This window comes from Miniopterus schreibersii, assembly GCF_964146895.1.
Source record: "Miniopterus schreibersii genome assembly, chromosome: 5".
Classification (NCBI taxonomy): Eukaryota; Metazoa; Chordata; class Mammalia; order Chiroptera; family Miniopteridae; genus Miniopterus; species Miniopterus schreibersii.
This window is the reverse complement of record NC_138106.1, coordinates 54574678-54600547: the sequence shown is the minus strand read 5'-3', so window position 1 is coordinate 54600547 and position 25870 is coordinate 54574678. Positions and strand designations below refer to the sequence as shown.

General features: G+C 38.8%; 1 protein-coding gene across 4 annotated transcripts in view; it reads right to left on the bottom strand.

The window, feature by feature from the left end:
- The window catches only part of CCDC191 (coiled-coil domain containing 191), a 67498-nt gene extending 41630 nt beyond the window's left edge, over positions 1-25868 (bottom strand). For all 4 annotated transcript variants that reach the window (XM_081138734.1, XM_081138735.1, XM_081138737.1 and 1 more), the window contains exons 1-7: positions 25703-25868; positions 23596-23634; positions 21476-21617; positions 16484-16621; positions 13389-13558; positions 11217-11440; positions 7995-8148 (exon numbers count right to left, since the gene is read on the bottom strand). In XM_081138734.1, coding sequence (XP_080994860.1) covers positions 7995-8148; positions 11217-11440; positions 13389-13558; positions 16484-16621; positions 21476-21617; positions 23596-23634; positions 25703-25792 — 957 coding nt within the window. In that variant the 5' untranslated portion in view covers positions 25793-25868. The remainder of the gene's footprint in view (positions 1-7994; positions 8149-11216; positions 11441-13388; positions 13559-16483; positions 16622-21475; positions 21618-23595; positions 23635-25702) is intronic.
- Between the last annotated feature and the right edge of the window lie 2 nt (positions 25869-25870).

Here is a 25870-nt window from a genome sequence, read left to right as displayed (position 1 = left end):
AATAAAAAAATAAAAGTATGAATTAAGAATAGCTGCTTAGTTATTGATTCACAGCAAGCATTATTCAGGCAAATAGGAATCCCATAACTGTGCTTAGAGGAACATATTTGGGAGAGGAAAATAGTCTCCATCTTCTCTGGGAGACGCAAGCACTCTGATGGATTTAGAAGGGGCGAGAAGGGCACACGTCCACAGTCATGATCTATGTCCTTTCTATTGCCCAGCTGAGTTCCTGCTGCTCCTAGGCCTGTTTCTCCTTTTCAGTTCTACTTGCTGGAACCATAGTAGTGCTTTATCTCTTAGCAATCTGAAACAGTACTAGTATTTAAAACACGACTGGGTTGGAAGAGGAATACATTCTGTTTAAGCTAGAACTTAATGTTTTAATTAGCCAGACAACTAGTCTGACCTCTCTCCATTTCTTACCTAGTTCAGTTATTTCTGCACCATGCTTTTATTTCTGATAGAATGTCAAATACAGGGGGTGGGCAAAAGTAGATTAATAATAATAATACAATTAATAAATAAATAATAATATAAGAATAAACTCCATGCTTTACATACTTAAAACTGTAAAACTACTTTTGCCCACCTCTGTATAGTCATGTATTCTTTTACTAACTTCCACATCTCTTTACAGTTGGGGTGATAATTAAGGCTTGATATAGGTCAATAAAATACTGAAAACCCCTGTGGGAAGGACTGTTTCTAAGTACATATCTATAATAATTTTGAAAATAAAACACTACAAAATGAAATTTGGAAACTTCTTAAGTGAAATGCTTTTCTCTTCTCAAAATCTCCAACAAGACATCATTTATTTAGTCATTAAGGATTCTGCTCAAGAGAAGAAATGACAGTTCGCCCTGCCAAATTTATTACCTGCACTGGAGTTGCCCTCGTTGTGTTGGCAAGAAAGCTCTCCCCTGAAGTGTAATCATACCGCTGTCACCGGGATGACTGACGTTAGGCGGAACAGCAATTTGCTACCTAATCTTCATTGTAATTTTAACCCTGTCACTAGAGATGCTTGTTCTGATTAATGAAGTGGGTAACTCATCAAAATTCCTTAGCTAGTTCCCTTTTGTCAGAAAGCTCAGTGATAATTGCATCAAAATTCTCTGCCACGGAAAAATAAACAATGAACTGTAAAGAGGACAAAAATGTCAACAAGTTTACAATCTATTTCTGCCAACTGGAGCTAAGTGCGGAGCAACCAGTGGTCTAGGGGAGGTGGCCCGGGCTCCAATGTTAGGAACCAAGCTACCCTCTCCCCAGGGCCCTGACTGACTCCTTGTTGCTCCCAGGCCAAAAGGAAGAGACACCCTATCACTGCATAAGGAAGCAATCCTCAACTTCTTTTCCTTTTGGAGACTACTGTAGCTGGGTGAAAGACCCCCAGACCATGTGAAGTGTCTGGAGTGGGGGAGGGGAGAACCGTTATACTGGCAAAATAAATGCTCCAGGGAAGGAGCAGCACTGAAAAGTGGTACCTTGTGAACCATCCTACTCCTGATTTTTATAATTTTCAAAAGAAAACACTGTGCCCTCTACCCCCAACCATATACGTATGCTCTGATAACTAATCACATTAGGGAAAAGACATTACGTTCCCAGCACACAGTGCCAAGACTTGACATGCTGTTGAGTTCCATGGAAAAGACTAGAGGCCTAAACTTTGACAATCATTGCTGTGTGAAATGCTACCTATGTCTATTGGCTATAGACTACTTTTGTTATATCCTGGAAGATGTGATGTTCATTTTACTTCTACATTTAAATTTATCTCCTTTCTTTTTTAAACTTAAAAACATGCTAATTACAAAAATTTAACAAACACATCCAAAAGTAGAACAGAAGAATTAACCCCTCACTCAGCTTCAAGAATTATCATCCTATTAACCAATGTCATCCCAATAATTTAATAAATTAAAAAAAAAAGAATTATCAACGTTTTGCTAACCTTGATTCACCTCTCCTCCACCTACCTTTTTTTTTTTTTCTGGAGTATTTAAAAATAAATCCCAGACATCAGACATTATATCATTTCACCCATAAAAGCATCAATATGTATTGCTAACATAAGGACATTTTATAAATTCTTCTTAATTTTGTTTAGAAGCTTCAATCAATAAGACTGCCGTAATGAGCTAATTCTGCTTCATTCTAGAAGAAGAATTTCAGAGAGGAATTGCTTAGTCTTGCCATACAGTTAAGTAAATTCTTAACCAGTAAATCTCTCTGGGATCCTTTAAAGAAGAATGACCATAACACAGCCAGAGCCTGACTAGTCATCAAGATAGGGCTCCTTTCCAGCATAGCCTGGACCAGTTTTCATGACCTTGTATTTTTAAGGGGGAAGGCAGACCTACTGCTCCCCATCACCTTTCCTTTCTTCCCCTTCTAGACCTTCTCCCCCCTTTCTGTGAATCCCCACTCCCCGCCCACTCTCCTCTACCCCCAGCCACACAATACCAAAAGTACAGCTTCCCTCAGAATATATTAGACAAATGCTCGATCCACCTCTAGGGTAGTCTGACAGTAAGACAATATTGTGATATCATTTGTTCTTCACCCATATTGTTCTCAAGATCCATGTAAATATATTCACCTGAAATGTCTAGTGTTTAGGGGAAAAGATATTCTACTCTGTACAAGTTTAGAGGATGGACTTTATTTATGCCAAAGGTTCTCTTTAAATTTTTTAAAAGCAGAATTTAGTTTTTTCAAACGAAAAAAATCTTATATACATGCATGAACGCATGCAATCAAAAAAGGCTTTATGTTTGAAAAGCAAAACACCAGCACAATGTTTTGGTAAATTAGCCCTCACTGTCCCTTCTGTAAAAATAAGAAACCTGGGTTACTTGTAGGATGGGGGTAAAGAAGAGTATAAAAACAAAACAAACAACCTCCTTACCAATCCTGAAATTTTACCTGGAAATTGCCCAGAGGCTGGGCAATATGAAGTAACATTGATAATGCTTCAAACCCTAACATGGACACCACGGGTGGTCCTCGGCAATAAACTTAGAGGACAGAGTTACAGGAATCCCAATATTCTTCATGTGTGCCTGACATTTCTCTTTCCCACAGTTTTATTTGCAAAGAGGCTTTTCCTTCATTTCTTTTCCCAAACAGACAATGCTGCTGAGAGGATGGTTGCTATGTTTCAGTTTAGAAATGGTTTTGCTTCAGTAGTGTGTGGGCAGTCCTAATAAAACTAAGATCTTTGGGAAGGAGTAATGCTATATAAATGAGGTACTTAACTACAGTTTCCACCACCTTGTTGATAAGAAAATCCAGGCTTCTTTTCCATATATATTCACGTTCTCTTGGTTTAGTTTGGGGTGGCCTTTTGGAAGGTACAATGCCACAAATGTAACATTAACAATGACTCCTTTGGGTCGTCATTACTTACTCTCTAACGGAAAAACCCAACCAAATAAGCAAATTTAGTTGCCTCATAGAATAAAGATTTGGGTTAGTGTTCTTGCCAACTTTCACAGGCAGGAAAAAGCATAGGCCTTCTTAGCTAATGAAGAAAACGTGAGTGTATTTCAGAGCGTGGCGCAAATCTAAGGCTGTTTCCAAATGGTGTAAGAACCTCGCAGTTAATCCCTTGTTGGTTCTGCTAATTAGCAATACCATGTGGATTGCCGAGTCTCCCCAAGAGATTTCACTGCAACATCAAAGAAAAAACAGGCTAGGCTAGAAGTAGAAAATTTCTATAAAAAATAGATTTTTTGATAAAACAGAGAGACCTAGAAATGAAGTATGTGGGAAAGATGTGTGAATAGTGCGGCACCTGAACTTGTGTTTTAATGAGAGCCTGCTCTGTTTCTCTCAGAAAGTCTTCTATTAAATAATGTGCTCCAAATGTGATGTGAAGAGGTTGTTTGGGGAGCAAATACAATCCAGAGTCAAAGCACAAAAAGTACAGGAATTAAAGGAACGCGAACTAAAGCAACTCTTAGAAACAGATTCTTTAAAGTCTTCCTGCGAACACTCTGTAGAGCCAGCTTCTGGGTCTGTGCCAGTGACCCATTCTGAGGGTGCTGACAGGAGCTTCCCGTCCCTTAGCCGCTTGCTGCAAGGCCGCTAGGCATCTTCCGCCCTTTTAGCTTGTGGCCATATTTAGGCTGCTGAGTATCCAAGTTTCATTACCCAAGGGCAGCTTCGGGCTCCTTTAGAACCAGGGTAGGAATGTGGACTGAGACTAAGAGAATGAGCCCAGAGGGCCTGCTATCAGGTGGCATTTACCACAGGACCATCCTGTGTCCAGCCAAGTCGATGTAAAAGCCTGACAAGTATAGCAGGGAGATTTTTCCCATGTCTCATGTCCGCCCATACACACTGGGGAAATCTAAATTAGAGGTTCCCTAACAATAATCACAACGAAGGGGAAGGAGACAAGAACTAACCTAAGTAACTTTGGAAAACAATATCTTGGCTAATAAGCCTAAAAACAAAAATAACTATATAAATATTATACTCTAATATAATATTTACTCTAATTGTCAGTAAATCTGTTTCCATAACTGTAAGGGTTAGGATGCCGCGTCCTCTCCCAACCATGTCGTCTGACAAGATCCGGACGTGGAGAGGAAGCTTCAAGGAAGGCGTCTTCTGAGGAGAGGACGTGGCGTGTGGGTGGGAGTAACTGGCTTAATGGGAATATCCCTTCTCCTCCTTGGAGGGAGATTTTGGGTTGTAAAATCAATAACTAACCTGGGAATGGTAAACAATGTTCTCACTTCTGAAGAAATCCTGATTTCCCCAAGTCCAGTCACTATCATATGTGCCGGATGCTTTAACAAATTGTTATTAGAAGAAGCTAGGAAAATCCCCCCTGGCGCCCCCAATAAGGAATTTATGGAGGAACTAGAGAAAGCTGAGCTCACGCAGCCGCCTAGCCTCAAGTGCCCCCGCCTATGGTTGCAGGATTAGCTGAGGACAGGAAAAAGGCCATCGCCCCTTGCCTACTGTACAAGGACCACCCTGGGTAGCATATAGAATAAATGGCAGATTATGGCATCCCCCTAAAAGGGGCTAACAGTATGAAAAGGCTACCAGACCCTCCTCAGCTTTATACAGGTGCTTACAATGAGAACAGTATCAAAACAGTTAATGTAAACGGGAGGCATGTTCAGTATGAACCTGCCCTTCATGAAACGCTTGGCAAGGCAGCGGCCACGCTGGTGCTCGCTTCCAAAGAAACAAAAGAAAAGCATTCTTAAGCAGTTAATCAATAGCTATGGCAAAAGGCACTCTTTTCTTAGAAGAAAATGGCAAGAAGAATATAATAGCTTATGAATAGGTCCATAGTTAAAATATAACCATAAGAAGTAGTAACCACAGGCAAATATTATATAAAATTTCTGTCTCACAAACTAATATATTACTGCTGCAAACAAAGCCACATCTATCACTCTATAGGTCACTGATTTTTCCTTTCTCCTCTATTCTAAAAAATAAAAGTCAAAATTGTTCCATTCTGATGAAATCGAAACTTGTATTGTTTAACCTGTGAATAATATTTCTTGCTTGCTAACTGAAAAAATGTAATCGTAGCCAAAAAAGAAAGTATAAAAGATTATGTTGATTCTCAATAAAGTGGAACAGTGTCACACCACCTCCGAGTCGTGTAGTCTGCTGTCTCCCAGCGCCGACGCCTTGCCCACCTTCAGCACCCGACTCCCGCTGCGGCTGGACCGCGGCATTAGGAATTCTGAAACTGCTTTATAATATATTAAGATTAAACAAGTACGTAAATATATTTTGGATAATAAGCTTCAGGTTTCTCACTGTCAGAGAAAGAAGTTCTAGACAAGCAAGAAGGAAAGGCTACTGAAACTTGTGGTGCTGGGTTAGGGTTGAAGTTATCATTATGAACTGATTACCATTTTAATATATAGATACAGAAATAAGTTACAAATAAGGAAGGGGGAGGGATAGCATGACCCCTGTGTTGCTGCACTGGAATCAGAGGTATCAGTGTGAACTCACAGATTTTAATATGCATAGTCACAGGCAGACACAGAAGTAAATGTAATGTGTGTGCATGTGTGGGTTAGTATACATACATATATTTTCCAACTCTGTCTGCTGAGAGGGCCCAGAAACAATGCCAGTCCAGAAGCAATGAACACACCTAGTCCCAAGATCTTAGCTTCTAAATATTATTCTCCAAAAAACAACAACCCAGGATTCCATGTAGAAGTGGTTGATTCCAGGGTTAGGGGAGGGAAAATACAAGATGAGCCTGAAACACCTTGTGGCAACAGAAAGAAAGGAAGTGCCCAAAAAAGTATGGAAGCATTTTGAAAGGGCAAGAGAGTCCACCTGAAATATTTTCTAATGCCAAAGTTAGAACAAGCTGAGTAACAAAGTAAACAACAAAAATATTAGAGTGTAACCCACAGAATAAAATAAATATCCATGAGCCTAAAGTGATGCAAATAAATAATTGAATAAATGAATACATAAATACCTGGGGAGAAGGGACAGTTTTTCCTTCTAGGAGAATTTCAATTAACAAATGGAGAAGAAATGAGGGAAATACAAAATTATCTTTAGACAAATACCACATTATATAATTGTTACAGACAAGATCCACCAATGAATGTTAAAATTAATAGGTGAAAGTTTAAGGATAAGCATGCTAGTTGCATAGTTTCACAATATTTCCTCTAAGACATTTATGAGTTACAAAGGGAAAATAGTAACTTTACAGTGGGGAAACCCATCAGACACAATCTTAAGTGATCAAGGTTAACATCAACAGTAATAAGACATATTAACGTTATCTACCCCTGATAAGATGTACTGAAAAGAGTACAATGTCGCTTCTTGTAGTATTCTTACCAAAAATGCATAATCTCAATCTAAGCAGAAGAAAACATCAGAAAACTCAAATTGAGAAACATTCTGCTAAATGCCTGACTAGTACTCTTCAAAACTGTCAAGATCATGAAAGACAAGGAAAGACAGGAACTGGGAAGAGACTAAGGAGACATAATAGCTAAATGCAACACAAAATTATGGATTGAGTCCTGGAACAGAAAAAGGACCTTAGTGGGAAAACTGGTGACAGTCTAATAAAAGCTATAGTTTAGTTAATGGTATTTAATGGTATTGTACGAATGTTAATGTCCTGGTTTTGATAATTATACTATATTAATGTAAGATATTAATACTGGGGGAAGCTGGGGAAATAGTATTCAGGAACTCTGTGTACTATTTTTGAAACTATTCTGTATGTCTAAAATAATTTCAAAATAAAAACTTAAAAACAATAAAGTATAGGTTCAAATCAAGCAGAATCTGTGACAAAATAGATAATTAATTCATAATCTCTCATTTTTATATACACTGGCTGGTCTGTTTAAATTGGGTAATTTGTTTTAGTAGGGTACTACATTTGTAAAACTCTTCTGTGTCTAAAATTCATACCCAGCACTTCTATCTAAAACATACATGATTTCTTCCTGTACAGTGGACTTCAATAACATTTAAAAGTTAATCTTCTTGGGAACACATGTTTTATTCATCTCTCACTGGCTGGGTAATATAGCATGGCCCTTTTTCCTTATGCCTTCTTAAGGTGGCTCCTGAGTTCATTCTCTTCCTACTTTCTCTCAGAAATCTAGACTCTTACTGCAGGAAGACACACTAACTCCGTCAGTCTCATGAAGGACGCAGCATCTAAGAGTCTTTGCTAATCTTTCTCAAAATGTTAATCTCAATTCTTAACATTTCATCCTACACTTCCCTCTTTGTTCCTAAAGCCAAAACTCTGACCAAACTCTTGCTGTTTTATATCTGAATAATTATGACTTCTTGACCATCAGTCCAAAACGCCACCATCAAGTATGTCTAGCTTTTAAAAAAAGTTGCTCAGTTGGGCTTAGTGTTACTTTGTCCCATCTCTCATGAAGCCCTTCATCATTTATGCTACAGAATGCTGAATAAAGAAACATTACAGTCCCCACCTGGTGATTTTCCTTGTACGTTTGGATTAATAACTCTTTCAGTTTCTTTTTTCTTTCTTTCTCCACTTTTTCTTCCTCCCGGAGAATATGAACACTGTGAAACATGCCTTTCTCTGGATGTTTTGGAGAACTTTCTTCTTGCTTTCTCTTCTCTCTATTTATAACAATTTAAAAATACATACATGAATAGACTTAATGTTGAGTAATCACAACAGACCATAGTGCAATGAATACTGAATTTTCCATCAGAAGACAAAGATTTTTTAGATCTGGCTTTAAAGCCACATAGTAGAGTGATTTTTTCTTTTGTCTTAGTTTATTCCTTTTAAAAATAAAACATAGATAAAATAAAGTCGTTATAAGTACTCTGAAAAGTAGAAAGCTCTATAGACATTTTAGCATTTTTATTGAGTTTAATATTGAGTGATACTTTGATCAAAATTTGAGACTTAACAACTACTAGGCATTCTCTAACATAGACATTCTCTCTCTTCTTATAAGGGAGGCACAAAAAAGGACCCTCGGGTAAGAAAGGAATGAGATTTTTACAATAAGGCTTTTACAAGGTTTCTAGGGAGAAAGATAATGAAAGAATCAGGTGTTACTCAGTAAGGAAAAATGGAATTTATATTAATTCTGAAGAGCTAAAAAGAGAAAATATAGAACTTAATACAATAAGGAAAAGGCCCTCAGGCAAGTAACAAGAGTCTGTTAGGAACTTCGTTGTTCATCTTTCTGGTCATCCCCTTTCTCCCCCACTTATCTATTCTTTCTTGCCCAGATCGCCCCTCTTACATTCACGCAAGCTCATAGCCACTGCTTTCTTATTGGAGTATATTAAACTACACAGGTATGTGTATAGTGTATATATTCTAGTAATGATGTAGTAAACATAACACCGAGTCAAATCAGGATTCATGGGCTTTGGCCACAAACCAGCTGTGAAAACTCAGGCAAGTCAGCTAGTCTTTCTCAGCTTCACTTTACGTTTGTGGAAACTCAGACTGAGACCAGGATGTCTGAATAGTCTGCAGACATTTTCTCATTAATTCTTTCATTTTTATGGCTCTTGTCTCATACAAGGGGGCACACAATGTTATATCTTATTACTATCTTATTGGTTACAGTGGCTCCTCCAGTACAAAGTTGCTATTTTTCCTTTAGTAATTAATACATCTCCTAGGAGAAGATGCTTTGAAACTGTACAATGAAGCAGATTTAGTATAGCTTACAAATAAGTTTAAAAGCCCTACCAACAATACAATTTTACTGAATTTTTCCAAACTTAACAGTGTCACTACGACATTATATCAGATGGTTACAGGCAAGTCACAGTGGGCATTTAAAGAAATACAGTTCTAATGCCATGGATCTGATTTTTAAAATAAGTATCTGTTGTGTAAGTATCATCTGCTCATTGTGAAAAACTGGAGAGGCATAAAAGCCATCTATACTTCCACCTAGAAAAAAACCACTTGATAACATGTCAGTGCTGTTTTACTGTGGAACCATTGTTTAATAATTTCTCCACTATATTAATGTCTGTTATCATAAATAATATTACTTTAATTATCTTTGTGCATAAATCTTTGTCTGGATATCTGATCATTTTCTTAAGGCAGTTTTCCTAGAACTGGAAATTCCCAGGTCATGATAGTAACATTTTTATGGCTCTTGTTTATTGCCAAATTGGTTTCTGGAATGTTTAAATCAGTTCATCCACCTATAAGTATATCACAATCTCTGTCTCACTGGAACCAGGGATAGGATTTTAACTTTTAAAAGAAGTGACTGGTCAGTGAGCATCTGCTGAGTGCCCACTGAAGCAGAGCTTCCTGCTACCATCAAATGTTACTCGCTTCACAATTTATTTTAGGTCAGCCTAGATTTTTCAGGGCTTAAGAGCAATCTGAAAAGCAAGGTTGACCTCAGCAAGAACTCCCTGAAACACTGGTGATTGCTCTCTAAAAGGAATGGCTTCTGGAGGAGGCTGAGGCTGGCACTTGAAAGCAAAGCACAAGTCCACTGCCGAGCTGTTTCAAATTGGGTAGAATGAGAGCAATCAAGAACACAGGGGGAAGGCTGTGTGGGCTGATGCGGGTGGAAGGGATTATCTAATAGGTCTTGCTGGCCTCTCAGTTTGAGTGTTCAGTCACTTCAGGCACGGTGTTCCAAGGCTTTTGCAGTGCATGCATCAATGCTGTTTCTCTGAATAAATACATCAGTTATTTCACTTATGAAACTAATTTTTTTCATGAGGATACATAACAGCACTACATCCTATGAGAACTGTTTTGATTTTCCTCTTATGTCAGATATTCTTTTTCTTTATCAGTGGCAGCAGGGCAATGGTGACTCTCCATATGACCATCAGAAGATGAAACACTGATGCAATTCACAACGGACTTGGCATAATTAGAGAACATGCACAGGGAAACATGTTAAACCTTAAAAATGTTCAGGTAACCTAATTGATGCAAACTAACCAATATAAAACCTACACAAAGTGCAAAATATATTGAAAATGATGCTACTCCTCAATGTGAGAAAAGCGTGTAACTGGCCCACTGCCAGTAATAGTATAAATAAGTCCAACCCATTTGGAAAACAATTTGGCAATGTTTCAAGAGTCATAAAAAGGCCTGTACCATTTAACTCAGTAATTACACTCCTAAGAATGTAATTCAAAAGAATAAAAAAGTTCTATGCTTAAGGATGCTCAGTGTACTATTGGTGAAAAAACCTGAAATAGCTGTAATGCTTATCAGTCTAAGGAGAGGAGATCATTACATAAATTATGGTATAAGAACTCAATGGACTCTAGTTAATGTGATAATTACAACAACCAGAATAACAAATTAAGGCCCTGGCTGGGAAGCTCAGTTGGTTAGAGTGTTGTCCCGATATGCCAAGGTTGTGGGTTCAACCCCCAGTCAGGGCACATACAACAATCAACCAATGAATGCATAAATAAGTGGAACAAAAAAGAGTAACACATTAAATGTACTTTATAGTTGCAATTAAATATGTAATGGGACCAACACCAGGAATATTCATGGAAAAGTGAAAATAGTTAACTTGTTAAGATGGTGGAATAGTGGGTCATTTCTCTGTTGTGTTTTGTAATTTTAATGTTTGTGCATTTAAAAAAAACTTTAGAGTACTTCCAAAATGACTGCTTAAACAAAAAAACCTCTATACTGCTCATCACAGCTGGCTTACATTTTCCATGCCTCTTCCACAGTGCGCCTGCGCTCAATTATCTCCCTCCGCAGCTTCACCATCTCCCTCTGAATCTCCTCTTCCTCTTTCTTGGCCTCTAGAGCCTTCCTTCTCTTCTCTTCTTGCACCAGACACTGAGCCTCTAAGAAGGCTGACTTTTTCAGGGTCTTTTCAATTCTCTGGCGCTCCAGTTCTTTCTCCCGTCTTAAACGATTTTCTTTTACCTTAAAGGAAAATACGAGGACAAATGCAGTCTTTCAAGTAGTAAGGGATTTGCAAAACCATAGAATACATTTTGAAGTTCAGAATATACCCATTCTGCTCCAGAACCCCATCGTTTATCAGAAAAATGGAGGGAATTCATTTGTTTACTGGGTAAGGGCCAATATGAAATTTTAAATGAAGTTGGGTAAGACGACTCTCAAACAAATAGGGAATAATCTGCACCAAAATCTAATGGGTCAGCTGCCAAGTTCTGGATTCTTATATAGTAATGATTTCCCACCCATAAGATTTCCCAAAATATACATTACTGCTATTTATTTAGGCCATGTCTGCATACTAATTATAATTTTAAAACAAATATTTTGGGGAGGCTACATTGTGAAGGATAGAACAGTGACTTACAGATGGTCCCCAACTTATAATGGTTCTATTTGCAATTTTTCAACTTTAGAATGGTGCAAAAACAATACGTGTTCAGTAGAAACCACACTTCAAATTCTGAATTTTGACCTTTTTCTGGGCTACTGATATGTGGTATGACACTTTATTGTGATGCTGGAAAGTGGCAGTGAGATGATTTTGCTCACCTGTAGGCTACTGTAAGTGTCCTGAGCATGTTTAAGGTTGGCTAGGCGATAACTCAGATGTATTAAATGCATTGACTCATGATATTTTCAACTTAAGATGGGTTTATTGAGATGTAACCCCATCATAAGTCAAGGATCATCTGTATTGTTTAGGAACACCACAACCCTTTATTCATTTCTATCATGATTTAAACATATTGATGATTCTGGATCATATTTGGAAATCAAAACCATGAACTTCACAGGTATTTCTGAATAAGCACAATACTTTCTTAAAATTTATTAATTCTTTAGAGGCTTGACTAGCTATGAATTAAGGAGTGGTCCTTTCCTTCCTTCTTCACTTAACTCTGCCCCTAGCTTACCCCAGTTATGACTTCTAGATAATGGCTGTCTCTTATTGAACTTCTTTCCTCCTTTTTATCATAAATCTAAACCAGGACATACTTCTACCCAGTTTTTCTAACATCCCAGTACTGATAGGCACATGTTATCAGAAATGTTATTGCCTGGCCAGGCGTGGCTCAGTGGTTGAGCATTGACCTAGGATCCAGGAGATTGGGGTTCGATTCCCAGTCAGGGCACATGCCCGGGATGCGGGCTATGACTCCCTCAATCATTGATGTTTCTATCTCTCTCCCCCTTTTCCTCTCTCTGAAATCCATAAAGATATGTTAAAAAAAAAAAAGAAAAAAAAGAAATCAGTTATAAAAAGATAGCACACATGTATAGACATTAATTCTAGTTCAGTCGTAGTTTTGGACTTGTGGCACAAAGGCCTGGGCATTCTGATTTCCTGAAGCTCCTCTACAAAGTGTTGAGATGCATTTTTTTCCTGTAACCTACTATTCACTTGGGAGAAAAAAAAGTTTCCATATGCCTTTCTAATTCAAAACAGCTGAACTAGATTTAATTCAGATCTGTCCTCCCTTTCAAATTGTAATCACAAAATGAGTGAATTTTTCAGTTGTCTAGAAAAGAATTATCACTATAACATTCAACAGAATATTCATGATATTAATATATTGATGTCTCAATTGAAAAACCAAATTCAACCAAAACCCAATCTACGTATTTATAATAGGAAGTACTACATCCAAACTAATAAAGTTTAGTCCAACACTCTGTTGGTCAAATTCATTTATTCCTTTTTTGAGGTTTTCTTAAATAGTTTCCTATCCTCAGTTTATAAGCATTATTTTTCTTCTGAAGTTCTTATATTTTATTTTTATTCTTTCTAACCAAACCACAGATGGCACCCTTTTTCATAATAAAGCTTCAGTCTTTATTTAAGCTTATTAAATATATTATACAAAGATTGCTTCCTGTTATCCGTTTTAATTTTGTTTTTCCCTCCCACCTGCTTATGTCTTATCTCCATGGTAAGGCGAGGATCCTTCTGCTGCTTCTTTCCATTCATTTCAAGATCTTCCAACATCCCAGAATCCACCACATCTTTATGGAGCAGATGGTCTATAAATTTTTGAACAGTGGTACTTTCCTCTTCTTCCTCCAAATAGCCACATAAATCTGGGAAAAACAGAACAATGACAAAAAAATATTTTTTAATTTAAAAATTTTAATACAATTTTCATATTTATTTAAATAATCCTGGTACAATAATACAATACTGTGGCCCTGGCCAATGTGGCTCAGTTGGTTAAGCGTCATCCCATGCACCAGAACGTAGCCAGTTTGATTCCTGGTCAGGGCACCTGCCTGGGTTGAGGGCTTGATTTACAGTAGAGGGGGTGCAGGATGCAGTTGATTGATGTTTTGCTTTCTCATCAATGTTTCTCTCTCTCTCTCTCTCTCTCTCTCCCCCTCTCCCTTCCTCTCCCTCTAAAATCAATAAAAAGATATTTTCGAAAAACACAATACTGTGAGTATTCAATAAACAGTAACTGATAATGCCAACTGAGTGAGTATAGTCCTCAGCAATTAACTACAACTAAGAGGGGAAAAAACTCTACTCATGAAGACTTGCCCTTACTCAAGTGATTTCCTCACTGTCAAATTTAAAAGACATTACTTTAATCTAAACATCCTTGAGGACTCTATTGCTTTTTAAAAATGACTTAATTGTGGTTATAATTAACAAATAAGTATTTAAACTTTTCAATAAGTTTTGACACATACATAAACCATCACTACAGTCAAGATAATGAACCTGTCAGCTCCCCAAAAGGTCCTCATTTTCATTTGTAATCTCTTCCTTCCACTCTTCCCCATGTTCTCTGACCTATCCCAAGCAACCACAGACCTGCTTTCTGTCACTATAGATTAGGTTACATTTTCTAGAATGTTGTATCAACTAAATCATATGTTATGTACTCTTTTTTTGGGTCAGGCTTCTTTTATTCAGCATAATTATTTTGAGATTCATCCATGTTGGTGCATCAATAGTTTATCTCTTTTTTACTGTCAAGTAGTATTCCACTGTATGGGTATACCACAGTTCATTCATTCATTCATTCACTCATGTGTAGATAAATATTTGGGCTATTTCCAGATTTGGGCTATTACAAATAAAGTGTTATGAACATTTGTGCACAAGTCTTTGTATGAACATACACTTTCTCTTCTCTTGGGAATAGAAACTTTTTACAAAACTGCCAAACCATTTTCCAAAGTGGCCGTATGATTTTACATTCTCACTAGCAGTGTAGAAATGTTCCAGTTCCTTCACATCCTTAGCAATACTTAGTATGGTCAATCTTTTAATTTAAACCATTTTAACAGGTGTGTAAGTGGTAATTCATGGTAGTTTTAACTTGCATTTTCCTAATGACTCACAATATTGAACATCTTCCTTGTTAATGTTCTGTTTAGTACACCATGTAGTCCCATACATTATTAAAAATGGGGTATTGAAGTCTCCAGTTGTTATTGGTGAATTACCTCTTTCTCCCTTCAATTTTTTAAGCTTTTGCTTCACATATTTTGGGGTTCTTTTGTTAAGTATACATATGTTTGTACTTATGTTTTCTCGATGGATTGACTCTTTGATTATTATAAAATGCCTTTGTCTCGATGGTATTTTTTATCTTAGTCTCTTTTTTCCTGACATTAGTAAGTTGTTCTTGCTTTCTTTTGGTTACTGTTTACATAGTATATCTTTTTACTTTCAATCTATTAACATATATATTTTTAATCCTCACCCAAGGAGTGAGGACTTTTTTTCCATTGATTTTTTTAGAGAGAGTAGAAGGGAGGGAGAAGGGGGAGAGAGAAGAGAGAGAGAGAAACATCAATTCGAGAAAGACACATAGGTTGGTTCTGTCCCGCATGCTCCCTGACTGAGGTCAGGGATCAAACCTGCAACCCAGGTATGTGCCCTTGACTGGGAATAGAACCCGAGACTCTCTGGTGTGCAGGCCGACACTCTAACCACTGAGCAACGCTGGCCAGGGCAACCTATTCATATCTTTGAAACTAAACTGTGTCTCTTAAAGACAGCATATAGTTAGGTCATATTTTTAATTCACTCTGCCAATCTCTGAATCTCTGTCTTTTTTTTTTTAATCTTCACCCGAGGATATGTCTATTGATTTGAGAGAGAGAGGAAGGGAGAAAGAGAGAAAGGGAGAGAGAGAAACATCAGTGAAAGAGGAAACACAATATTATTTTCTGTGGCACTAAAGGGTAAAAGTTACTGAGGACAAAATTCTAATTCTCCTAACTAAGAGAGCATGCTATGAAGATTACAGCCTCACAACAGCGGAATGGGCTTCTCCAGAGTGCAGGCTATCCTGGGAGGTGTTCAGGCAGAGATTATACACCCCATGTTAGGTATACTGGAGAAGGATCTCCATCTGAGGGGGTAAAGAGAATAGATCAGAGCAGGTAATCTTGAAGGATTCCTCTAACTTTAAGAGCTCACAACTTTGTGATTCCTGCGCTGGGGATTTTGGAGAGTCCTAAGAAGGGGAATGCTGCCAAGTGAGTTCACCAAGGGTGTCTGAGTAACGCATGAGGAGCTGCCGCCACTGTCACTATGCCCACCATTATGCTCAGGGGGAAAAATCTCTGAATCATCACAAGTTAGCTATTTAACTTGTCTGACACTAGCTCTGTGTACAAGTAATCATTTTCCTTATAAAGGTATATGAAGCATTTTGTAAATATAAAATGATATACGAGTGTTTAAATGTAGTCTCCAAAGTAAACAGACATCCAACAATATATAGGAAGAGGCACTCCTAAACAGCATTATTTACTACTATAATCATAAGAATTATAAGTAATAGAATATTTTAATTTAGAAAACATCATGAATTTACTGAGGATATACATAAATAATTTAAATTGAATCAAGAAAAATTAAAGCCAATTATAAAACTAAGCAAAACACAGGAAAGTCAAAAAACATATTTATTATTCAAAACAACTGGAAAGACTTTTTACACACATTCATTGGATGTTAAAGCTTAGACCAATCAGATCAGTTCTTACCATCAAACTTTTCATACTTCAAATGACCATTGGCTTCTAACGCAGGAGGGATACTTGACACCGTGTCTTCAGCTTCCCCATCACTTGCTAGTTCTTGCTTGAGTTTGGTGTCTAACCAGTCACTGACCAGCTCCTGAGCTATCAATAAAACAAAAACACCCAATTACTTTAGAGACCTTTCTTCATTCACTGTTTTCATTCATTCAATAAATATTAAATGAGCACTGATCATGTGCAAAACAGGAAAAATAAAACCTACCACCATGAAACTGCCATTCTAAATGGGGAAGAGAGATCATAAACAAGTAAGTCAGAAAAACAGAGCAGGGAAAGAGAAATGGTGTACGAAAAATGAAGAGAGGTGTTGATAGTTTTAAATTGGATAGTCAAAGGAGACCTCACTGAGAAGATATTTGAGCAAAGAAGAGAAGGAAGTGAGGGAGTGAGCCTTGTGGCTGTGTAAGAGAATATTATTCCATGCAGAGGGAAATCAAGTGCAAAAGCCCTAAGGCAGGCGAGTATCTGGTGTGTTGCAGAAATAGTAAGGAGACAGTGTGGCTGGAGAGAAGTGAAGGGGGTTGGGGGAAACAGCAGGAGATGGGGTGGTAGAGGTAAATGTGGGGATCAGGTTTAGGCAGTGGTTCAAGATCAGGATGAAATTGTGCTCCAGTGGACATCTGGCAATGTCTGAAGCCATTTTTGGTTGTCACTATTGGGGGAGATGACATTGGCATTTAGCAGGTAGAGTCGAGGGATGCTGCTAAACATCCTACAGTGCACATGACAGCACCCACAACAAAAATTATCTGGCCCAAAATGTCCATAGTGCTGAGGTTGCAAACCCCTTCTTTAGAGTCTTGACACTATTCTAGGTACTTTGGCTTTTACTCTGAATGCAATGGGAAGCCACAGGAGGGTTGTGAGCAAAGAGATCACTCTGACTACTATGTTAAAAGACTATAGGGGGACACACAAGGAAGCAGGGCACACCAACTGGGACACAGATGCAATGACCTAGGAGAGGGGTGATGGTGGCCTGGACCTGGAGTGGAGGTATTAAAAATGGTCATATTTTAAAAAATAATGGTTTTAAAAAATATATGTATCTTTAGTGATTTCAGAGAGAGGAAAGGCGTAACATCAGTGATGAGTCATTGATTGAATGCCTCTTGCATGCCCCCCACTGGGGATAGAGCCCATAACCTGGGCATGTGCCCTGACCAGGAATTGAACTATGATCTCCTGGATCACAGGTCGATGCTCAACTGCTGAGCCATGCTGGCCGGGCTAAACAATAATGTTTTGCGATAAAGTTGACATGATTTGCAGTTGGACTGGATATGGGATGCAAGAGAAAGAAATCTACAGAGTTTTGGCCTAAGTAATTGCAAGGATGGAGATATCACTCGCTGAACCAGGGAAGGCCAAGGGAACAGCAGGTTTGGGGGGAAGATCAGGAGTTCAGGTTTAGATTTTAGTTCAGTTTTGAGATGCTTATGAGACATCCAAATAGGGATGTCAGATAGGCACTGGCTATACCACTTTGTATTCCAGGGGAGGGGTCCAAGCTGAAGAAGTAAGTGTGGATGTTGTTAGCACCCAGATGGTACTTAAAGCTGTAGAGTGGAAGAGGTGGCAAAAAGAGGAAAGTGGATAGAGACTGGTTCAAGGACTAAGCCTGAGGAACTCCAGTATTTAGAGGCTGAAGACAAGGCAAGGCCAGGAAGCAAACTAGGAAGGAGTGGTCATTGAGACAGGGAAAAAACCTGAGTGTGATATCCTGGGAGCCAACTCCATCTGGATTTCATTCTTAGTGATATCCAGAAAATCTTCTTAAACATATAGGTGAGAAAATGTCTACATTAGCATTATCTTCATCATTATTTTTTAAAAATATGTTTTTATTGATTTCAGGGAGAGAAAGAGGGGAGAAAGAGAGAAACATCAATGATGAGGGCCATTGATCAGCTGCCTCCTGTACATCCCCCTACTGGAGATTGAGCCCGCAACCCAGGCATGTGCCCTGACTGGGAATCAAATGGTGACCTCCTGGTTCATAGGTCAGCGCTCAACCACTGAGCCATGCCGGCCGGGCTATCTTCATCATTATTATCACCATTATCAAACAGTTCTTATGGGTAGGTATGCGAGTTTCAAAGAAGAAAAATGTCTGTGTCAGTATTATCATTATTATCGCAAAACTCTGAGGGAATGGAGTGTTTCTATACACTAAATGATGCTAAAAGGTACTTAATATAGACAGGAATGTATATTTAAAACAGGAAAAAAATGAATCAGGGTAGTAGAAACTAAGTGTAAAAAAGTATACTAGCAACAAACATTATCGTTTTTCAGGGGAAGGCAGGGAAAGGGAGAAGATATTTATTAAGTAACCTGTGTACGATAATTCAGATATTTATGTGTACAATAACTTATGTACAGAATAATTCAGATCTACTAAACACCATTCATTGGCAAATAAGGGTTTACAGTAGTCTCCCACCCCCTTATAATGGGAAAAACATTCCAAGACCCCCCGTGGATGCCTGAAACAGTGGATAGTACCAAATCCTATGTGTACTGTTTTTTCCTATACATACATACTTATAATAAAGTTTAATTTTAAAATTAGGCATAGTGCCTGGCCGGGCGTGGCTCAACGGCAGTTGAGCATCAACCTAGGATCCAGGTGATCAGGGTTCGATTCCCGGTCAGGGCACATGCCCGGGTTGTGGGCTGCAGCCGATCAACGACTCTCTCATCATTGATGTTTCTATCTCTCTCTCTCCCTCTCCCTTCCTTTCTCTGAAATCAATAAAGATATTAAAAAAAAAAAAAAATTAGGCATAGTAAAAGATTAACAATAACTAATGATAAGACAGAAAAGTTATAACAAGATACTGTGGTAAGTTATGTGAATGTGGTTCTCTCTCAAAATATCTTAGTGTTCTACACTTACCTTTTCACTTAAAGGAAGCATTTACGGCTTCTTTTGCATATCTGAATTGTCAGCATCACATACTCTTGCACTTTGGGGCCATTATAAAGTAAAATAAAGGTTACTTGAATACAAGCACTGTGATGCTATGACAGCCTATCTGACAACCGAGACAGCTACTAAGTGGCTCATGGGAGGGTAGCAGGATGTGCAGCGAATACGGGGAAGCTGGACAAAGGGCTGACGCTGACAAAGCAGGAGGCGAGAGATTTCATCATGCTGCTCAAAATGATGTGCAACTTAAAATTTAAGATTTATTTTTGGAATTTTCCACTTAATACTTTCGGACTGCAGTTGACCCCAGGTAACTGGAACCGCGGAAAGTGAAACCATGAGTAAGGGGGGACTGCTGTAGTAGGAAGTGTTCCAAAAGAACAAATGGGAACTTCCCTTGGAGTGTTCAACTGTAGGAGCTCATGTTGGATTGAAGAGGCGCACCGAAGGCTACTTGAAAGCAGAATTTCTCAAAGGGTGCTCCTCAGAACACCAGTTCTTGTGGAGTATCATCGATGGTTGATGAGCAGACAGACAAGGGTAAAACCTTCAAAGCCACGCTATATCCACACACCAGCGCTGCCTCACGGCGTCACCAGTTTCTCAGGATAGTAATCAGTATTTCTAGATAAAAAGAGTTTCGTGGTGTAGGAAGCTTGGGAAATGGGATAAGTAAACTCTTTTTTTTTTTTTAAAGCGCAGGGCTTCTCAGAAACCTTAACAGGCTAAAGTATACTGTGTATTCCTACTGGTGAAATGGAAAGCAGGATGGGAAAGACCCACCTTGCCACTTTCTGAATCAATCTCCTTTCTCTGTCTCCAGTACTACCAACCACCCAAGACCAAGCACCATTACTGCTACCCAGACCACTGCGATTCCCTCCCACTGGTCTCCCTTTTCCCTCTTTTTCTCCCATAGGATCCGTTTTCCATACATTTTAAAAATTGTCCTATTACACCTCTGTTTAAAACCTTTCAATGATGTCTCGTCATGCTCAGAATAAGACCTAAATTCTTTCCCCAGGTCTGTAAGGCCCCGTGTGACATGTCTTCAGCGCACACTGCTAGCTCATCCCCATTGGGAAGCTCCAGCCACACTGCTCATCCTTCAGTTCCTCGAGCTTGTCTGTACTTTAGCCCTTGATGCCATCTTTCCCTCAGCCTGGGGTGCTCATCCCCTGTCACTGCTCAGATGGCTCCTTCTTGTCATTCAGGTCCAAACTCGAGTGACTTGTCACTATCTGATAATTTCTTTTGAATTTTCTCTATTCCCACACTAGAATGTATATTCCATGAAAGCAAAGGCTTTGCCTGCCTTGTTCATAACCTATTCCTCCAGTGCCTAAAATAGTTACTGGCACTGAATAATATTTAAATATATATTGTTGAATGAAAGAAGTAAATGGAATAACTGGAGACATAAATAATCCAGAGGGAAGCTGACTTCCAGGACATGGTACTGACTTTCCTCGTCTCTCCCCGGCTTCTCCTTCCCAGTCTTCTTTGCTGGCTCCTCCTAATCTCTCAGTCCCTAAGCAGTGGAGAGTCAGGGCATCAGCAACATACTAAATTACAGAAGAATAAATGCTTTGGGTAGGTAGGGAGGTTAGATCAGTTTTAGACTCTCTTTGTAAGGAACAAAGTTGATTTATAAACTAGTGGTCAAATTCTGTATGATACTAGATCAAATTAGCAAGCTGCCCTTGGTGCCACAGGCCTAATACCTTCCAACACTCACTAGTTCACCGTGTTATACCAAACTGCCTCTGGCTGCGGGTCTATTTCAGAAGACAAAATGGGCCTTAAAAACAGCCTTAGTTGTAATACTGGAGCTGATTCCAGAGTAAATTAACTTCTGGGCAGTAAAAATAAACAGAAATTAAGGACAAGAGAAAGAAAAGCTTTCTTTCTGTACTCTGAAATTCATTATAGGCTATGCTTTAATAAGCTGTGCTCCAAAGAACTGTTAACCTTGCAGCAAAAAAAATGTATTTTCTTACCTTCTGCATAGATTTCATCATGATCCTCTATTTGCTCAGATGTTTCCAAATCTATCATTTGACCCCAAAGCCTTCTGGATAAATCTGAATTTCCAACAGAAAATGCTTTCGAAACTCCAAATTCTGAGGCTTTCTCCACTCTCTTTAATATAACAGAAAAAAAAATTCATTAAGATGACAACAACTTTGTTCAGGGTTAGAACATTTCTCTCCAACCCTCGAGAAGAATCTGCCCCTTTTTTAAAAAATCCAGCTACTGCCCGGCCGGGCGTGGCTCAGCAGTTGAGCGTTGACCTAGGATCTAGGCAATCGGGGTTCGATTCCCGGTCGGGGCACATGCCCGGGTTGTGGGCTCGATCAATGACTCTCTCATCATTGATGTTTCTATCTCTCACTCCCTCTCCTTTCTTCCCTCTGAAATCAATAAAGATATATTAAAAAAATAAATAAATAAATAAAAAATTCAGCTACTAAAATACTTTCATTTGTCCATTTTTGAAGGAACTGTGAGGCTTAACATCCACCCCAAATAATTTCATTCAATAAACATGAAACTAATTACAGTACTTTACCAAGTCTTAACAGGTATTCATGATGTTTATATTTGAACAAAATGTTATTTAAGCTTTAGATACCTTTTGTTTAGAGCACTGGTTATGGGACTCTGACATTTGAATACTTTTTAAAATAAAAAATATATTTTATTAGTTTTCCATGCTACTAAAATTTGCATATGAATGTGAGCCAGAGGCAGAGTAGCTATACTTCTTCGAATTACTACCCTGTAAGGAACCTCCCACCATATAGGCAAACTATAGGTGCAATAAAATTGGGATGAACAGAGTCACTGAATTGTAGTCTTCAGAATATTTTAACTCAATAGTAAGAATCTAGTAAAACAGTGGCGAAATTGGGGAGTTGGGAGAGTGACTGGCGGAGGTGGGCAAACTCTCTTGGCCCTTTGGCTTACCTGCACAGTATAAAAGAACTCGTTTTACAATTAAACCTGTTTTCCTCCCTACCCACAAACCTGCTTTCCTCCATGCCAAGACTGTGTTCTCGGTCTTATAACTTGGCTAATGACAACTCCATTCTTTCTGTTCCTCAAAAACCTTTTTCAATCTGCTCTTTCTCTTTCTCTCCAAACATACACACATATAATATATCAGGAAACCTATTTTCAAAATATATCCAGGATCTCATCCTTCTTGTCACCTCTACTGCAATTACCCTGGTGCAAGGAACCACAATTTCCTGACAGATTTTCAAAATAGCCCCCACCACAGCAGGCAGAGAGACCCATTCAAAATGAAAGGCATAATGTTAGTACTCCCCTCAAACCCTTCCATGGTTCCCTATTTCATTCAACTCAGAACAGAAGTCTAAATCCTTATAATATGCTTTAAGGCCCTGCACCATCAAGACCCAATGAATTCTCCAACCTCTTCCTCTGCTACTCTGCCTCGACTTCAGCCACACTGACCTCCCTGTTCATTCTTTCTCAACTATGCCAAGCATGTTCCCACCTCAGGACCTTTGCACTGAACTTTCCCTCTGTTGACTGCTCTCCCTCGGATAGCCATATGACTGGCAGGACAAGTACTAGATGATGCTAAGGATTAGAAATAATCTCTATATTTTCTTGTTTTAAAATATTATATCCTTACCATGTTTTTTTCAAAATAAACATGTAAGAGACATGAGAGGAAGATCTTAAATTATATTTCAGTGAAACAAACATTTCCTCGATTGAAAAAATTATACCTTATGTTAGTTTATTGAATGGTAGCTCTGTTATCAGCTATATAGTGAACATTAAGGAAAAAACAAAACTAAAATCTTCTGTTCTGAAAGAGTTCACTTTTCCTTGGTTTGTTTCATATAACACATGTGCAACAGACAACTCAAAAACAGTTCTAAAGCAATACAGGGTGATTAAAAAACCCTAAATACCTTCCAAAGTTTATTACTTAGTAGCTATGTTATATATAAGGAAACATATATAGTTACAAAGGATCAAAAACAGCAAAATATGTGCAAAATGGAGACCTATGTGTATTCCTTTTCCATCTGATTATGTCTGACTCTTAATTCTCTATCTTCATGTGCAATATCCTTACCTTAATCCAGTGTTCCACATTGTCAGGGTCAAAAGCAGGCTGTAGATAATATATACAGAATATTAATACATAATATCATTATCAACTTTGCCATTTTAATCTATCCTTCTGACTAAAATACATGAAAGTGTCCTTTATTCTTTCCCCAAATCATTTCATTAGACACTTCAGCAACAAAAGAACACAGAAGATGGTAGGAAGAAAAACATGGATCCTTCTCTGGGACATCATCTGAATGTTTTTATCTCCTGCCTAAGCCCACCAGATTCTGATTTAATTGGTCTGGGGTAGGGACCAGGCATGAGTATTTTTTCAAACTCTCCTGGGTTATGAGCGAAGATAGAGGAATGCTAGGTATAATACTCCTTATAAAAACCCAAACAAGCACTAATTAATTAGACAGGTTTATGCAAGTGTCACAGAAGCAAATCTACTTAGAGAATGGTGTGCCCTTCTCCTTAGGCCCCTTTTTTTTAGTAGTAGCCTATAGCAAGAGGGTTTCCTATCTTACCTAGAGCAGGGATATTGTTTGGTCCAGTAAGAACTGGTGTGTGTGCGTGTGCGCGCGTGTGTGTGTGCAGTGAGAGATAATCAATCTTCTACAGTTTTACAGCGCAGAAAATGAAGTAGAAATCACATAAATTTCTACCAAGGTCAGTCACATATTAATCAGATAAGTAGTACACCTCCTTTCGTCACTCTCTGTAACGTTCAAAAGCTTGCAGAATTCCCTCTAATAGTCACTTAATGAATAGAGGTATTTGCTTTGCTAATAATTCAAGTGGGTTTTTAAATAAATAGGGAATATATAAACATGGAAGAGGAAAAGGTATAATACTCTTTCCCTTACATAACACTTCACCTTCAAAGCACCTTACAGAGAGCAAATTAATGCAGCTGTGCTGTTGAATAATTTTGTTTCTGCAACAAAGAAAGAGCTGATTCTATTAAAACACAACTGAACTTCGAAGAGCTCTTGTGATTTTAGCTTTTCATCCTCTAGGCAGTAACAATGAGCACTAGCAGCAAAAATCCTTCCTTTGGAGTCCTAAGAAATTGTCCCAAATTTTTACCTTTCATCATCAGGTCTATTTCCATATGGAACTGGTATATTACAATAGAAGCAGACTGTTTCCAACTCTCCAATGCCCCAGTCTGCACCCCCCAGTATCTGGGACAAGATACTCACCAAGTGGAATATATCCAGTGCGTTATTTAGCTGGTATATTTAGAATAAACTGTAAGCACAATTGCCTAGAGCACTCAGAAAGGCCACATGTCTATAGATCATATTTTTACGAAAGTGTAACTTAAGCGTGAAAACAGCTGGTGAAGCTGCTCTGGAGCGGAAAGCCGAGAAGCCAGCTCCATTTTGGTACTCTCACCTACATTTAAAACATTTATTTTTGTGACTGTTAAAAAGGTAGTCTGTGGAAAGCACACATCGTGTGACTGACTTTGCACATGTCATTTACATATGTTTCAAGCTTAAAACGGGGTCATCAGTTTTCCATGGGATGCTAACGCATCAACGGGGGAAATAAATATAAAGAAGGCTTATTTTTTAAACGATGGTTGAATTTAGAAATTTAGAATCAAGTACTGATATATTCAATATCCACTTGCATTTCCGAGTTCATTCTAGATATTTTGGGTAAAACTAGGGGGGTAGGGCTACGAGGTTGAGGACTTAACGTGAAGATCTTCCCCTTCCAATAAAGATCAGTTCCCTATGGCTTGCAAAACATTAAAAATAAAAATAAATGTGCGGGAAGCTCTCTAAACTTGGGGGAGTGGTAGTAAGTAGGGGGCGAAAGAGTTCGTGAGTTCTCTTCAACCCGACGGGCGACTACCAGACCTCTCCGGTGTGTAAAAACCGTTAGATGGAAACAGTTATTCCAGGATGCTGCCCACCAAAGACGTCAGGTACCCACACCCCCGAGTCCCTGGGCCCCCTTCGTAGGGCAATGATGGCTCCAGGTTGGTAGGGGAAGGGGCGGGCCAGGTAAGGACGCTCTCGGTGGAACAGGGAGGAGGCACCGGCGGGGACGCTGATGGCTTCGGGGCCGGTCTCCGCCCCCCATAACTCCCGATTGGGAAGGATCACCTTGGGGCTCGGCTTCCTTGTAAACCGTTTCCAGAGATTCCGCCCCGTCCTCTTCTTTGAGGACGACCCTTCCCGGGGCGCCAGCAGCATTCTCCAGGTTCAGTCCCGGACCTTGGCCGAAGCTCAAACAACCGCTCCTCTGCTCAGACCGCTACGGGAGCTCCCTGG